General features: G+C 40.7%; 2 protein-coding genes across 2 annotated transcripts in view; both read left to right on the top strand.

Annotated features, from left to right (window-relative positions):
* The first annotated feature begins 1464 nt into the window (after nt 1-1464).
* Nucleotides 1465-2576, top strand: ccl36.1 (chemokine (C-C motif) ligand 36, duplicate 1). The gene is made up of 3 exons (XM_050067177.1): nt 1465-1640; nt 1734-1845; nt 2174-2576. Exons 1-3 carry the CDS (start codon nt 1571-1573, stop codon nt 2265-2267), a joined length of 276 nt encoding a protein of 91 aa, XP_049923134.1. The 5' UTR covers nt 1465-1570; the 3' UTR covers nt 2268-2576.
* Nucleotides 2577-3678: 1102 nt separating this feature from the next.
* The window catches only part of LOC126404213 (uncharacterized), an 18930-nt gene continuing 7222 nt past the window's right edge, over nt 3679-15386 (top strand). The window contains exons 1-7 of the mRNA XM_050067270.1: nt 3679-3738; nt 5448-5537; nt 5624-5731; nt 5816-5855; nt 6174-6491; nt 7073-7176; nt 7529-7568. Coding sequence (XP_049923227.1) covers nt 5456-5537; nt 5624-5731; nt 5816-5855; nt 6174-6491; nt 7073-7176; nt 7529-7568 — 692 coding nt within the window. The 5' untranslated portion in view covers nt 3679-3738; nt 5448-5455. The remainder of the gene's footprint in view (nt 3739-5447; nt 5538-5623; nt 5732-5815; nt 5856-6173; nt 6492-7072; nt 7177-7528; nt 7569-15386) is intronic.

The following is a 15386-nucleotide window of genomic DNA, read 5'->3' as shown; positions in this document are numbered from 1 at the left end:
GGTGAGCTAGCAGTAGATGCACACTTCCTTCTGCGCAGTGATACTGTTGGCGGGTGTAGTTTGGTAGAAACGAAAGAGTTCCTACATGAAACTGCTCACTACAAGGTCTTTAGATTATCTTGAGTAACCGGGTCATGATTTCTGGAAAGAGACATTGCTGTTGAGTTTTTCAAATGCAGCTTTTGGCGCTTTTAGCACCACAAGCTGAGAGCCATCTAGTTCGATTATATTTGAGAGAAGGCAGACGTCTCTATAGCCGATAGCTCCAAGACTCTGCAACTCACACCTTAACTATCTAGACTGGTAAATAGCACTAAGAGGAAAAATATGTGTTTGTGATTTTAGGGTGAGGCACAGACGATTCTTGTCGCCTTTGTGCTAAATTTGTACTAAATTTATGCTCTTATGTCAATTTTGCAAGTGTTGGTGGTACTTTTTGTGGTTGGCTTTGGGTGGTGATACCATGTGGCTGTGTCACTCATCCAGATGAAGAAATCAACTCATTAGTCTGTGAACTCTCCTTCTGCTGACTTCTAGCCAGCTAGCTGCTAGCTAGCCAGGAAGAGGTTTTCAAATCAGTAAACATCGAGAAAAGATGGGGAAGTTGGGCACCAGCTGAACTAGCATCCTCTCATCATTGTACAGGTGTTGGAAAATAAATTGGATGATCTCTGTGCCGCATCAGTTTCCAGCGGGATGTCAGGGACTAGTTTAGGACTCTGGCGAAAGTAGAGGAGGCATGTGCTTCATGGTGAATAAGGACTGGTGTGTCAGTGGGAATGTGAGATGCTGTCCTGTTCCTGCTGTGGATCACTGTTATACGCCGTTCTAAGGCGGGTGCAGTGTGGCAGCGTGTGTTCAGGAGGAGGGACCATGTGGCCATCCTTTTGAGGTCAGGATGTGCGGACAGTTAAATCTTTCCACAGCCAGAAACCGTGGATTACCAGAACCATCCAGAAACATGGACAATTATAAAGCACAAGCCAACAATATAAGCAGATGCAAAGACAGACTAAATTACAGTGCACAAGTTTAACGAGCAGAAGGGATCACATTTTGCTACCTTTTATAATTCCATGTGACAAATAAATGATTGATTGCACTGTCCCTTTAAATCTCTTTTTATTTGTATTTTCATTATACAAAAACATATTAATCTTGGCATGTGTACACTTATTGATTCAGTTAGTGTTTCCTTTTATCATTTTCATAATGACTTAAGAGTTGTTTGGGGCTGTAGAAATATTAAAGCAATTGGTTTTGCCGTATGTCACCGTCTTAACTTTGAGCTACATCTCTGGGCTAACCACAACTGCATTTCCTGCAATCTACCTCAACCTTTTTAAAAACCGGGTGGAAAGTTTCTGTGACAGGCATTTTCTAGTCGCTGTAAAACCACTACTGCCCTCCCTCCTCCACACCAGTGACACCTTTCTTTTTTTTTTAGTACATTTTTGCTCTTGATAAACATAACATCGCTCCACCTTTTGCTTAGAAGCCCCTTACTGCAGTTGAAGTGCAGTTGAGATACTTATCTCCATCGTCGCATCCAGGGGAATATCGAGTCATCATGAGGGCCAGTCACATCCTCCTGCTCTGCATCCTGGGATACGCAATGCTTTCCTCAGTGATCTGCCAGCGTAAGATAATCTCTTTTTTATAATTCCAACATATTTGGAGTTGCATTTATGAACAACCTGACAATACAGTGTTTTCTTTTTGTTTTTCTTAAGACGGAAATGGTCCTGACGACTGCTGCTTCTCATTCTACCCGAGAAGACTGAACAAAAATCTCATCAGCTCATATGGCATGACTGATTACAGATGCACAAAGAGTGGAATCGTGTAAGTTAACTTCACCCACAATATGTTTAATACAGTGACCTCAATATGCATAATGAGTATTACTCAGCATGACTCCTACCTTATAAATGAATTACAATTCTTGGACATTTAAATAAATAAAGTGCACATTTCACATTCCACACACTACATACTCTAAATTTTCATTTAATCTTTAGATATACAGTATATTGCCTAAAATTTATTTTAATTAATAAAAAATGTCTGATAATAAATCATAATTTTGGAACTATTTCCTACTTTATATTTGGTTTCCGTCTTGTTTTGTTATTCCTTGTCTCATAATGACACTGAGCTTTCTCTCTTTCAGTCTGATTTCAAAAAAGGGTCGTCGCATCTGTGTGGATCCGAATGTTTCCTGGGTTCAGGGCATCATGAGATGGGTGGATGAAAAGACCCTTTGAATCAGCTGCCCGCTCGTCCTTCTTTAAACTTACTGCAGCTTCTGTTGCTTTATCAGATCACATACTATCAACATGCATGTTACAATGTGGTCATGATTTTGGTTTTAATGAGAAATCTGTTGAGAGTAAATCAAGATTTTGCCTGCAAATGGAGTCATTTTGAGCCAGTATTGGCACATTGACCAGCTTATCCCGTTTTTCTTTTTTGATGCTTTGTAATCCCCACAATATCATATATACTTGTCTCTTCTTAATTCCTTCTAAGATGGAAAAACCATCTGTCAAATGAATAAATGTAAAAGTACTGAACATTTTACTCTTCGTGTTTGTTTAATTATGCACTTGTCCACACACACATTTTACATTCTTCCGATTGTATCTTGACCTCCCGAGTGCTACTTGGAATAAATTAATTAAAACTGTACAAACTGGGATCTCCAAAAATAAACTGAAAACAGTCAGATGGCAAATCAGTCACATAAATGAATAAAATGAAACGTACAATCAGATGCTAACATGTTACAATATATCCTCATACATATCCCGTGGCCAGAGAGGACAGTTATATGACATTCAAAGGTTCAGTGTGTAGGATTTAGCAGCATCTAGTGGTGAGGTTGCAGATTGCGACCAACTGAATACCCCTTCTTTCACATCTCCCTTTTAAAGCATGTAAGAGAAACTACAGTGGGCTGTAGGTAACGTAAAACTGCAAAAGGTTTCTCTTTAGACCCAGTTAAGGAATCAGATAGGTTATTGATATACTTTGGTTTCTTATTTTACAGTTGATATAACTAATTATCTGGTGTGCATAAACTAATACAGTACAGTATTAATTATAAACATATTTGTTTGTTTTGTACCTGTAAAGTCACCACTATGTTAGTTTTGCACCAAAAATAAATACAATTAAATAATATAATAAATAAATTTTTATAAATAAAAATAAAATAAAATAAAATAAAATAAAATAAAATAAAATAAAATAAAATTAAATTAAATTAAATTAAATTAAATTAAATTAAAGTGTGCCGTAGGGTGTATGTGTAGCTGTGCTGGTGTGGCCATGGCCATTTATATGTAATGTGTTACAAATACCATATTAGTCGATCAGAACTTTTTATGTAGTTCAGTAACAGTATTTAAATATTTGTAACTTAATGTGTTGGTCCTCTCAAAATGGCTATAATCAGCTATGTTTGTTCATTTTATTTTGTCAAAGTGTTGCCTTAACATGTAAAAGGCTACTAAAAGTGGCCTACAATGCAGCGTGCTCTTTGAGACCTGGTGTTTTACAGTGTGTTTGTCATGCTGAGGTATCAGGGTTTTCATTTCCAGTGTTGGTACAGAGGAAGCTCTGATAAGGAAACGTTTGACGAGTTTGCATTCAGCCTCCACCTGAAACAAATCACCTCTCATCCTGTCGACATCACCTCTTTTAAAACCAGCAACATCAACCCAGCATCCCAAGGTAAGTCTTTCTGTCTCTGTCTTGCAAATGTGCTGCCAATTCATCAGTTTGTCGTCTTCGTGGAACCTCATATAATCCTCTAATCTACACTGAATATACAGGGAAGTAAAACCGTTACGCAACAAGGCAGATACACAACTAAAAGACCTACACAATCACAGCTGTCAGAGATAGAGCTCCTTCAAAGTAATAGCTGTTTATGATGTAAAACAAGTTCATGAAAAACCTTCCAGTTAGCATTTTATTATTCTTATGTGCGCTTTGGGCCTTTTCTCTACGGAGCCAACTTAGTGCCAGAAGTTGTTAACTTTCTCTTTAGGTAACCTGTGCACACAGTTTTTTAACGCGTCTTATACACAATAATTTGTGTGTGTTAGTTTGTGGCAGCAAAATATGTATCCTGTGGGCAGAGATAATAATTTGTGTGATAACGTAATGCATTTTAATATAAAAGAAAAATCTGTCAAGATATTAGAGGCTCCTTATATTTCAAATTATATGTGTGTATTAAATATAATGTAACAATATATTTTGATTATAATTCATACATGTATAATTTGTAGTGCTGGTTACACATTATAGCAGGTGCAGTAATATCAGTACTGTAATACCTGTAGTAGGAAACGGCAGTATTAGTGCTATAGTATAGTAGCATAAGTTGAAACAGTAATGTCAGTGTTCAGTGTAGAAAAAGTGTTGAATGTTTCTGCAAACACAGAGAGGTAACATTTGCATGGTATTATGCTGTGGATACACTGAAACTTTACACTTCAACAACTTTGTGGCTGATGTGTTGTTAAGGCACAAAACCCACTTGGTTATGGTTAGAGAAAGATCATGTTTTGGCTTAAAATACCCCACCTGGGGAAAAATCCCATCACCATACGCAGTCATGTCTCTGTAAAAACAACTGCCTTTCATGCCGTTATCTCAGCATGAGAAAGAAGTGATGTCTCGGAACAAACCCCCCATGCCACTTCCATGCCACTATGCAATGTCTCTTTTAGCAATGACTGCCTTTCGTGTCACTATCCGGACTGAAAAAGCTGCAACGTCTCGGTAAACAACAGCAGCCTTGCATGTCACTATCCTGGCAGGAAAATCAGTGATGTCACATTTAAAAAAAATAAATTAAAAAATGTATGCCTATAAATCTGCTGGAAATACAGCAATGACTCAAAAATTCACAACTGGATTTGTTGTTTGTTGGTCTCTAACAGCAGTCTGCAGCTTAGCAGGCGTCTCGCCAAGTTGTCACGCCATCCACCATCCTCTACACCTCCTGATAAAAGTCAGCACATATACTACATCGCTTTAGAAGCACTGATATTATACATATGAAATGCACAAATGTCTCTTGTCTCTTCTCTTTTTGTGCTACCTCAACTAGCTGGACGTGAGAATACACTTGAATGCATATCTCACAGGAAGCAGAGCCATGCTCAACGTAAAATACACACCACAGGAAATGTTTTCTCTCTGTTTTGTGACATATGTTCACACATATAATAACAGTGAGTAGGTTTGGTTAATCCCATCACCAACCAAATGACACTACCACGCAGACAGAGATGACTCTTTTATAATATCTTTAATACTAAAAAAACAGGTTATTGTTGCTCTCCAGCTCTTGGCGCTGCACAGAGAGCAGCACACACACTCTGTCAGCAGCTGGTGTGTTCTCAGTACTAAGTGACACTGTATTGCAGGTATAACCATGCACTGGCTTCTCCAGGCCACTGGGGCTCTCCTGAACATTTTATGGATTGGCCTTTTTTTAACACCCCAACCGTTCTCAGGTAAGCTGTGTCACAAATCACCGCAGTGTCGTATTTGAGGTTATTAGTGTTGCGTCAGCCATCCTGAGGTTTGTGTTGATTTGCAGAGTTTGAGCAGACAGAAAGCACCGATGAGGAGGAGATGTTTTGTTTTCCTCCTCCACCAGTCGAAATCCCCTCTAATAAAACCAACAACACCAAAACAACATTTCCAGGTAAGGATCTGCCCTCTCCAGCAGACGTGCAGTCAGTCCATGGTCAATCTAAGTTTGTCATATCATAGTATTTTCCACACACAGCTCACCCTGCTACTGCACCAGGAAGTGAACCTACCATAGTGTAAGTGACTTATATTCTACATTACACTGTAATGCTCACAATAATGAAATGTTTCTTGCTCTCCCATGGACTATGAAAAATGAAAAGTGGTGCAAGGAAGAAGAGGAAATTAGGTTTTTTTGTTCCTACATTGTTTCTGGTATGACATGCAACAGAGGTCACTGGCTGGAATAAGAAAAGCAAAGTTAAGTTTGCAAAACGTACAGTATGTGTACTGAAACATACTAAAAGCATTCTTGATGATACGGCTGTTTGTGTGCATCAGTGCTTGATATTTCAAAATGATTTGTACAATTTATTTATGTGTTTCCACATTAGGGACTCAGATAACCTGGGACTGACAGGTAGTTATCCTGAGCTGGAGCCGACAACTCGAGGTAGTTATCCTGAGGTGGAGCCGACGACTCGAGGTAGTTATCCTGAGGTGGAGCAGACGACTCGAGGTAGTTATCCTGAGCTGGAGCAGACGACTCGAGGTAGTTATCCTGAGCTGGAGCAGACGACTCGAGGTAGTTATCCTGAGGTGGAGCCAACTCCAGTTAGCTGCTGCTTTGAATTCTTCAGCGGACGAGTACCTCTAAAAGATATAAAGGGATACAGAAAATCACCCCCCATGTGTCCTGTTGAAGCCATTGTGTGAGTAAAAGTTTAGAATTTAGCTTATCAGCATAAATGGAATGATACATTCTGTATATTTCTGTTTATTCCCATAATGCCTAAAGCTGGTTATACTCTGCACGAATTGCATCCATTTTTAGAAATGTTGTTATTTGATTCCAGCTCCCACTGTCTGAGTAAATTGGTGTAAAGCTAAAGCTCACAACTTATGTGCTCACACTGTGCAGTCCGAGCTTCAAGCCATGACCTCAGCGTTCAAACTGTACGTGTAATACAGACAATAAAACGGCCTGTCTGCCCCTGCGGACCATTCTGGCTATTGACATTGTCAATAAAGATTCATTCGAAAGCTCTGGGGCTGCAGGAAGGTAGAAGTTTGTTTGTAAGTGGAGATGAGTTGTCAGACTCCAAAATCGTCACAGAATGGGCTCAAATCGTACAGTGTTTGCCCGGCTGTAATTTCACTCAGAGATCTGTCTGTCTATCTGTCTTATTAATAAATAAATAAATAAATACAAGTCATAAAGCACACCACTGACTTATGGTTATGTCTAACACTCATTGTTAACAAACACCTTTATGATTCCTTCTCTCAACAGAATATTCACAACTACCACCCTCTGTGTTGATCCAAATGCTGCATGGGTAAAGAGACTTTTGATAACCCTCGATGAAAATGGAAAAGGAGTGAATCCTGATGATTGTAAGTTATTATTTGTTTCCCTGTAATAGATTTTCAAAGGAAACTGCTCCAAGAAACCACATCAAACTGTTTCAAAAGTTGAATACTGCTGAATGGAAGCAGGTTTTGACTTTGTATGGTTTGGGATTATTGAAAATATTGTTCTGTTGTGGATTCTAGGTTTGGTGAGTGTTTTGCGAGTCAAAAATAGCTTCAAAGTCAGTAACAATTAGTGTGGAAGGTGCAAAAAACATCAATAAATAAAGAGGGCTGCTACTGCATCTACTTATTATTAATTAATATTATTATTATTAGCATTATTTTGGATTGATGTATATTTTCTTTTTCCCCTGTACATGACATTATATAACAGCTCATTCTACTCCTGCCCCAGGAAGTGAATCTGCAACAATGTAAGTGACTTTGTACTATATATACTGAACAATAATTAAAATGCAAACTTTTGTTTTTGTGGTTGCTCCCATTTCTCAAAGGTTGAGTTTACCATGAAATACTTTTTAATGCTCTCAATGGATCTATATTTCTCTTAAATTTTGGTTGCATTACTACACAGGTGTGCTTTGGGTCACTCTAAAATGTGCAGTTTTATCCTGAAAAAAGTAGCACTACAGAAATACATGTTTGATCACAGATACCCCCAAAAATAATTCAGTCAGTGACCACCATTTGCCAGCTTCCAAGAACTGTGTACAGATCCTTGCAACATTGGGCCATGCATTATCATGCTACAACATGAGGTCATGGACGTGGATGAATGGCATGACTGTGGGTCTCAGGATCTTGTCACGGTAACTCTGAACTCAAATTACCATCAAATGTATCTGTATCGTTGTCCATAGCTTATGCTATCTATACCATATCCCCGCTGCCGCTATGGGGCACTCTGTTCACAACTTTGGCATTAGCAAACCGCTTGCCCTCACAATGCCTTACACACTGTCCGTCATTGACCCAGTACAGTGTAAACCTGGATTTAGCTGTGAAGAGAAAACTTCATACTCCAGAGTGCCAGACAGAGATGGGCAGTATTTCTATTACTTGTATTTAAAATATGTATTTCAATTACATTTGAGTATTTTGTAATTTGTATTTTATAAGGCTGATAAAAAACAAATGTAATTTATAACAAAATACTATTGAGTGGAATAATTTTGTATTTAAATTACTCAAAATACTTTCTCCTCGGATCAAAAAATAAAAATAATAGGCTACACATTCTTATAATATTGGATATAACAATATTTTTTACTTTTATATATATATATATATATATATATATATATATATATGTATACATATATATAAATATATATATATATATATATCTCTAGCCATCAATTAATTTAGAACTGAATCAGAATCTGAACCAAACACAGGCAAAATACGTCATGCCTTTTAACCACTGAGAAGCTAGAGTTGACTACACGATTACACAGCTTATTGGTCCTTATTAAGCATGCTACACTGAGACTATGCTTATCCTCAGCAAATTAAATACATGAAAATATGTTTATGAATATTTTACAAATGACTCTAACAGTATATTATGTCATCAAAATATCATTAAAACATCATAGTATAGTATGTCATCAAAATGTAATTGAAAAACTTCATAGTATAGTACTAGTTCAGTGGCTGTAGTAAGCGTATATTTTGGTAAGGAGGCGTCAGTTGAAAGATGAAAGGCTACATGTGTCTGTTATTGATATGGATACAGATTGAGGTGTATATGTTTAATCAGTTGTTGTTTATGAAGTTGTTGTAAAGTCTTGTGTTTGGCTTTTAGCAATGACACTGTAGGGAGTTGAACCCCATTTCACTAATGTGAAAGTACCACTACCAGTGTCTTTTTGCTTTGCACACACACACACACACACATACACATACACACACACACACACACACACACACACACACACACACATACAAAGACAAAAAGTATGCCCCTCCCCCCATAAATAGACATTATTCCAGCAGACATTCTGACTTCTCACAAGTGAAAATGTCTTGTACGAAAGGGTCTACTTATGGAGGGGGGGGTGTTAATGGTGGTGATGGAGGTTTAGTTGGGGCCTTTCGTTTTTCTTCCAGTTTTCTCTTACCCACTGCACCACCATGCCCCTCCCCCTATATAGACATTATTCCAGCAGACATTTTGACTTATCACAAGTGAAAATGTCTTGTAGGAAAGGGTCTCGTAATGGAGGTGGGTGGGAGGGGGGTGTTAATGGTGATGGTGGAGGTTCTTGTTCCACACTGAAGGCTGCCCCCTTGCTTTCTAAGAGATATCCATCTCAGAGACATCCATCTCAGAAACATCCATCATGGAGACATCCATCATAGTGACATCCATGATGGAGACATCCACCATAGTGACATCCATGATGGAGACATCCACCATAGTGACATCCATCAGAGAGACATCTATCATAGGGACATCCATCACAGAGACTTCAGCCATCTCCATGGGTGTCGTGGGCCCCTGTTGGCGTTGGCCATCGCGTGGTTCCTCATCTCGTCGGGCCCTTTTTCTCGGTGGCTGACCATTGTCTTCTCTCTCAGCCTTGAGCTCCTGGTTGAGAGAGAGACTGTTTAGCTGCGTGATCAGCTCCTCCATCTCATCTGTCCAGAAGGATTTTCGCTTAGCCAGCCGCTGTTTTGTCTCCTGGCTAAGTTGGTTCTTCTTCTGCTGTCTGACGGTCCTCCTGTTTACTCTGAAGACTCCGTTGCGCTTCATCTTGCAAAGATTTCTCTTGCAGTTGTCACTCGTTGAAAGGTTTGAAGTGATTTAACCCACTGTAGTCACGAGCTAAATACTTATGTTAACGAGTCCTACTTACAGACTTTCAGGCCCTTGCATCGTGATGTCACAAAGGCATTCTTTTCTTTTTCTTTTTTTTTCTTTTTTTTTTTAACTTCATTTAAATATGTCACAAAGACATCACATTCCATGTCAGTGTGCTGATGATGTCATTCTATTCCGCTTTGATGTTTATGTAACCCCCGGTTACCAGAAACCTGTAAAATAGGTGATTAGTAGGAGAAAACATATTTTAAAAAACTGTGGGAAGGTGAATCTGTGGTTGGAAGACCGGATTTTGTAAATATTTCATGGTTAACTTTATTGGCGTTACCCACGTCTATCAAAAAGGTTAAACCCGCCCCTTACGTGGTTGAGAAGCTCCTGTGGAGACACAGCATGTCCCCTTTTCCTACTGAAAGGTGACCGAGGCAGATGTATGTTGAAGCAGAGAGAACAGTAGACACTTGTAAGTAAAATATGTGTGTTTACTACTGGTCAATTACTGTAGCTTTCTAAAGTCTGTGTAAAGAAAAATATTCTCCCCAACCAGATTCACCGACCCCTAAAAGACCTGTAGTAGTAACAATCTTGCTGCTATTTGCTGAAGGAAAAGTCTCGGTGAATTGACTGAGATGCTAATGTGTCAATAAACAGCTTGCTGTGATAGAAATATGGAGCTTATAAACTGTTAAACATGATGAAATAATGTGAAAACGTTATAAAACTCTGGCGGTGGCCGACGTTAGTCGCAGAAACGTTAGCTGCGCTAGCGTTAGCAACCGTTAGCATTAGTCGCGCTAGCCGCGCTAGCGCTAGCAACCGTTAGCATTGCGTTAGCAATGATAAAATTGGGTTTCTCTATTAATAACTGCTAATAGTAGTTCGGTTGTTGCAGGCCTGTGGCCTATTAATTTTAAGTTGCTAGCAGCTATGATTGTGGGGAAATGTGTAAATGTTTAATGTGTGTTTACATTAATATGTATGTAAGCTGTAAATGTTACTGTTAAGCTGAACTGATGTCTAGCTGAGTTGTTGAGCTTAAAGGGATAGTGCACCCAAAAATGAAAATTCAGCCATTATCTACTCACCCTCATACCGAGGAAGGCTCTGGTGAAGTTTTAGAGTCCTTACATCCCTTGCGGAGATCGGCAAGGGGGAGCGGCTAGCACATATAATGGTAGACGGCGCCCCAAACTAAAACGTCCAAGAACACAAACTTGAAACCACAAAAGTATCTCCATACTGCTCATCCATAGTGACCCAAGTGTACTGCAGCCGCGACATAAAAAGTCGTTCTGAAAAACGTCATATGAACTCTGTTTTTAGCCTCACTGTAGCCTGTAACTCTGACTGCTTCTCTGTGCTCCGTGCTCCCGTGTGCGCGCCTGCGCGAGACTAGCGATAGCATGAGCTTTGCTCACCCGTGTTTACATCACGTGACACGTGCACCGCAGGGAGAGACAACAGTAACCACAGTAGCTAAAAGATCATTTGCACTACGGTCTTTTAGCAAAGGACAGCCCAACATGTCTGAAGACTTTGAAATTGAGGAGGAACAGCATTTCTTTGTTGAGCTGTATTTGTTTGAGCCCGAGTATACGGACGGAACTCAGGCTACTGGACGAAGCAGCTGCCGCAGCTCATGAGCCTCAGCCAGCCGCAGAATACTGGAGTCAAGCACTGGAAACCTGGTGGTGTAGTTGTTTCAAATGCAAAGCAGTGCCAACAGATGAGGAAAGTCTTTGCTGCTCAGACTGGGAATTGGCGATGCCTGCACTTGAGAATCTGGACATCAGTACTGACGAGACTGCTGCTCTTCAGAGACCGTGCATCACCGATCACCCTGAGTTTCCAGCACTACTGACCCGTGGTGTTCTGGGGACATTTTTTTACTTCCCCAGGATCAACTGGAAGAAAAGGCAGAGGCCCGCAGGACCAGATGGCAGGCTTTCAGAGGAATAAGTCATTCATTTCTACCGTAAGCCTAACTGATAGATAAATAAAGCTTGCTTATAAATGCTTATAAATTTATATTATAAGCATATTTATATTTATGCTTATAAATAAAAGCAAACCCCTGACCACCACAATGCTACTGCATTACGTGCTGTCCTAAATGTGAAATCACAATGCATTGTATTTCTTCTATTACAGCCAGTGCAGATTGGTGGCTTATTGGGTTGTTTTGGAGTGGGCCTTTAGAGGAGAAAAACTCGGCAGACACAACAGAAAAGTTTTGCCCTCCTGTATCGTTGGAGCCATTCGGGACAACTATCCATCCCTCACTGGACAGTACGTTGGGTTCAAAGAGGCTGAAGAAGCCTTTGAACTAATTTAGCAACAGCACCAGATATTGTACAGCTGCTTTTTTTCTGACTGTGAATTGGTTATGACAGTGTCTTATTTGCCTGTGTTTATTGTGGATCCTGTTTTTTTCTCTATCTTCTGGTGCCTTGAATAAAGTTAATTTTTCTAAGAGTCTGAATATATAGAACTGCCTTATTATGAGAAATGAAAATGATAAGTAAAAGCTTCTACACATAGGCTACACAGTAACTTTATTGGAGAAAGTTTTACAATGGAATGAACATCAATGATCACACACACAAACAACATCAGAACCACCAGAACACAAACACCATGGGTCAGTGGTGCTGGAAACTCATGTATATAGCTGGGCTGACTGGGCTGGGTTAGGGCTGGGCTATTCTGGACTGGGCAGGGTTAGGGCTGGGTGGGGCTCTTCTGGACTGTGCTGGGCTTTGGACTGGACTGGGCTGAGTTTGTGCTGGGCTGGGTTAGGGCTGGGCTGGACTGGGCCATAAACGAAGTGTATATCACATACTAAAACGAGATGTATGCTTTGCAACCACCTCCTCCTTGTCAGGCTTATGCTTTGTGGCTATGTGTGGAGGTAATGGGAGCTCAGACACACGGGATGTGGGGTCCTTGAACTTGACAGAAGAGTCCCAGCATCGCTGGAGAGCTTCAACCACCAGATTTTGCCGAAAGGTCTGGGTTGTAGGCAGGTAGATCTTTCTGGCAACCCAATCTTTTGTTGCTTTGGGGAAAACCACATTGAATCTTGGACGCCCTGGAAAAAGGCAAAAGTACTTGGTCAGGAGACTAAATGGTAATAAAATAATTACATAAAGTAAATAATTCATAAATAACATACTTTATATTACTCAGAACAGAACATTGATATCCATAATTATAATCTATTTATGACAGAGAAAGCAACAGAACAATCATCGACAATCTAGAGCACATCAACCAGATACTCTGTGAGTTAGCATTTCAGTAGCTTACAGTAGTTCCACATAGACAAACCTGTTTGCCCTTCCACAACAGTGAATGACCTATCGTTATATAGGCTACCTGCCTCAGGTATTGTGACAACGCTGTCCAGTGCCCATACAGAAAATTAGACAAATAAAATGCAGGGCTTGAAGTTTTCCGGCACGGTGCCGGATTTCCGGCGCAGGGATATTCTGGTGCAGGAATATTTTTTTCTCGTGAATATTTTATCATCTTGCCGTAGCAACAGTGATTTAACCAGTCGTTTTAAAGCAAAATAGTAGTAGTAGTAGTGATAGTTCCAACTACCAATGGTGTATCACATTACTCAAGGTAAACAAGGACTTCTAGCCAATCAGAGGCAGAGTAGGGCGGGCCTTAAGTTTTCACAGTCTCTCATTCAGTCACGCCACGGACACACCGGACGCAGAACCGAAGCGCAGCGCCCAGCAGCGGAGGCAGTTTTCAATCGGCGCCCATGTTAACCTATCTGACTGTCCACACAGGCCGGTGAGCAGAGCGGAGCGCCCGCGGAGGCTCGCGCACTGCAGCGCTCCAGTTCGGCGCCTGGTCTATTTTTCACACGAGCCGTGAGCGCCTCTGTCAAGCTGGATAGAGCGGATCGTACCAAACATTAAGTCGGACACAACAAAAGACGAGAGAATCCGCCCAATTTTCAAAATAAAATAAATTTAAAAAATAAAAGCCTGGGGCGGCATGGTGGTGTGGTGGTTAGCACTGTCGCCTCACAGCAAGAGGGTTGCCGGTTCAATCCCGGGTGCAGGAGCCCCCCTGTGTGGAGCTTGCATGCCCTCCCCGTGTCAGCGTGGGCTCTCTCCGGGCACTCCAGCTTCCTCCCACAGTCCAAAGACATGCAGATTGGGGACTAGGTTCACTGATAACTCTAAATTGTCCATAGGTGTGAATGTGAGCGTGAATGGTTGTCTGTCTCTATGTGTCAGCCCTGCGATAGTCTGGCGACCTGTCCAGGGTGTACCCTGCCTCTCGCCCGATGCCAGCTGGGATAGGCTCCAGCCCCCCCGCGACCCCCAAGGATGAAGCGGTTAGAAGATGAATGAATGAAATAAAAGCCTGTTTAATTATGATGTTGCTTGTCTGTCTATAAATATTTGTTCAGTTTGGTCTAGACACGAGAGAGATGAAAACAGAGAGAGAGAGAGAAATGGCTACAGGTTGGGGGTTGCAATTCACACATACAGAAAGAGAAAGAGGTGGTGTGGTAGAGATAAGTGAGATAATTTGTGAAGCCACCAATGAGTTGTCATTAGCTCAGTCAGATAGAAGATGCTCCTTGGTGTCAGAGGTCGTGAGTTCAAGCTTCAACTGATGTAAAACGTACATTTTAATGCGTTCTTGTTGTCTTCCTATTCTACCACTTGTTGCTCAGAATTGCCTAAAATTGCCCAGCCCCAACCATTTTGTAGTAGCTGATGACCAAATTTTGCTTTTTTGGTGAACTGTTCATATTTCATTATTAAAAACCTTGAAATTGTTATTCTAGCTTCTTGATGTGATACTTGATTGATACTCTCAAAGTGCACCAGATTAATTCATTTAGACGTCAAATGTTCAAAAAAAATTTCCGGGGGGCATGCCCCCGGACCCCCCTAGCGCAGAAGGCCCTCTAAAAAAATTTCAGGCACAGGATTTTTTCTTGCTTCAAGCCCTGTAACTGCACAAAACTGTGGCCAATATGGTACATCAAAGCCAAACCAAGATGAATGAGTATTGTGCTGATACATTCACCAGGTAAGTTTTGCATCCATTAAAGCCCTCAGAACATTGTCTACACAGAGAATGAATAGGACACTAGACACCTGAATTAAACTCCCGCCACTTTACTCTTCTAGTTTCAGGACTCAGGTCTTGTTCTTTTATATCAAATAAAACCAAATACTACTGCATTAGGTCCATGTCATTGGTTCGACAGCCCACTGGTTCGACATCCCATTAGTCCGACTGTCCGCGGTGCTGAACGGCTCGCGGCGGGCGTATGGTGCGCCGCGACCGGCTTGAGGCGGAGCAGGCTCACGGCTTATGTGTTTGTCACTTCCTTTTTCATTTTAACCCACACCATGATCTTTTC

Source organism: Epinephelus moara, chromosome 17 (assembly GCF_006386435.1).
Source record: "Epinephelus moara isolate mb chromosome 17, YSFRI_EMoa_1.0, whole genome shotgun sequence".
In the NCBI taxonomy this organism is placed as follows: Eukaryota; Metazoa; Chordata; class Actinopteri; order Perciformes; family Serranidae; genus Epinephelus; species Epinephelus moara.
Note: the sequence above shows the minus strand (reverse complement) of the source record. Positions and strands in the feature narration are given on the sequence as shown.

What these genes read in the sequence shown, in the direction of transcription:
- ccl36.1 (XM_050067177.1), top strand. Translation starts at nt 1,571, where the DNA reads ATGAGGGCCAGTCACATCCTCCTGCTCTGCATCCTGGGATACGCAATG. An exon ending in TTCCTCAGTGATCTGCCAGC is followed by an intron (nt 1,641 to 1,733) that starts GTAAGATAATCT and finishes GTTTTTCTTAAG; the next exon opens with ACGGAAATGGTCCTGACGAC. An exon ending in TGCACAAAGAGTGGAATCGT is followed by an intron (nt 1,846 to 2,173) that starts GTAAGTTAACTT and finishes TCTCTCTTTCAG; the next exon opens with TCTGATTTCAAAAAAGGGTC.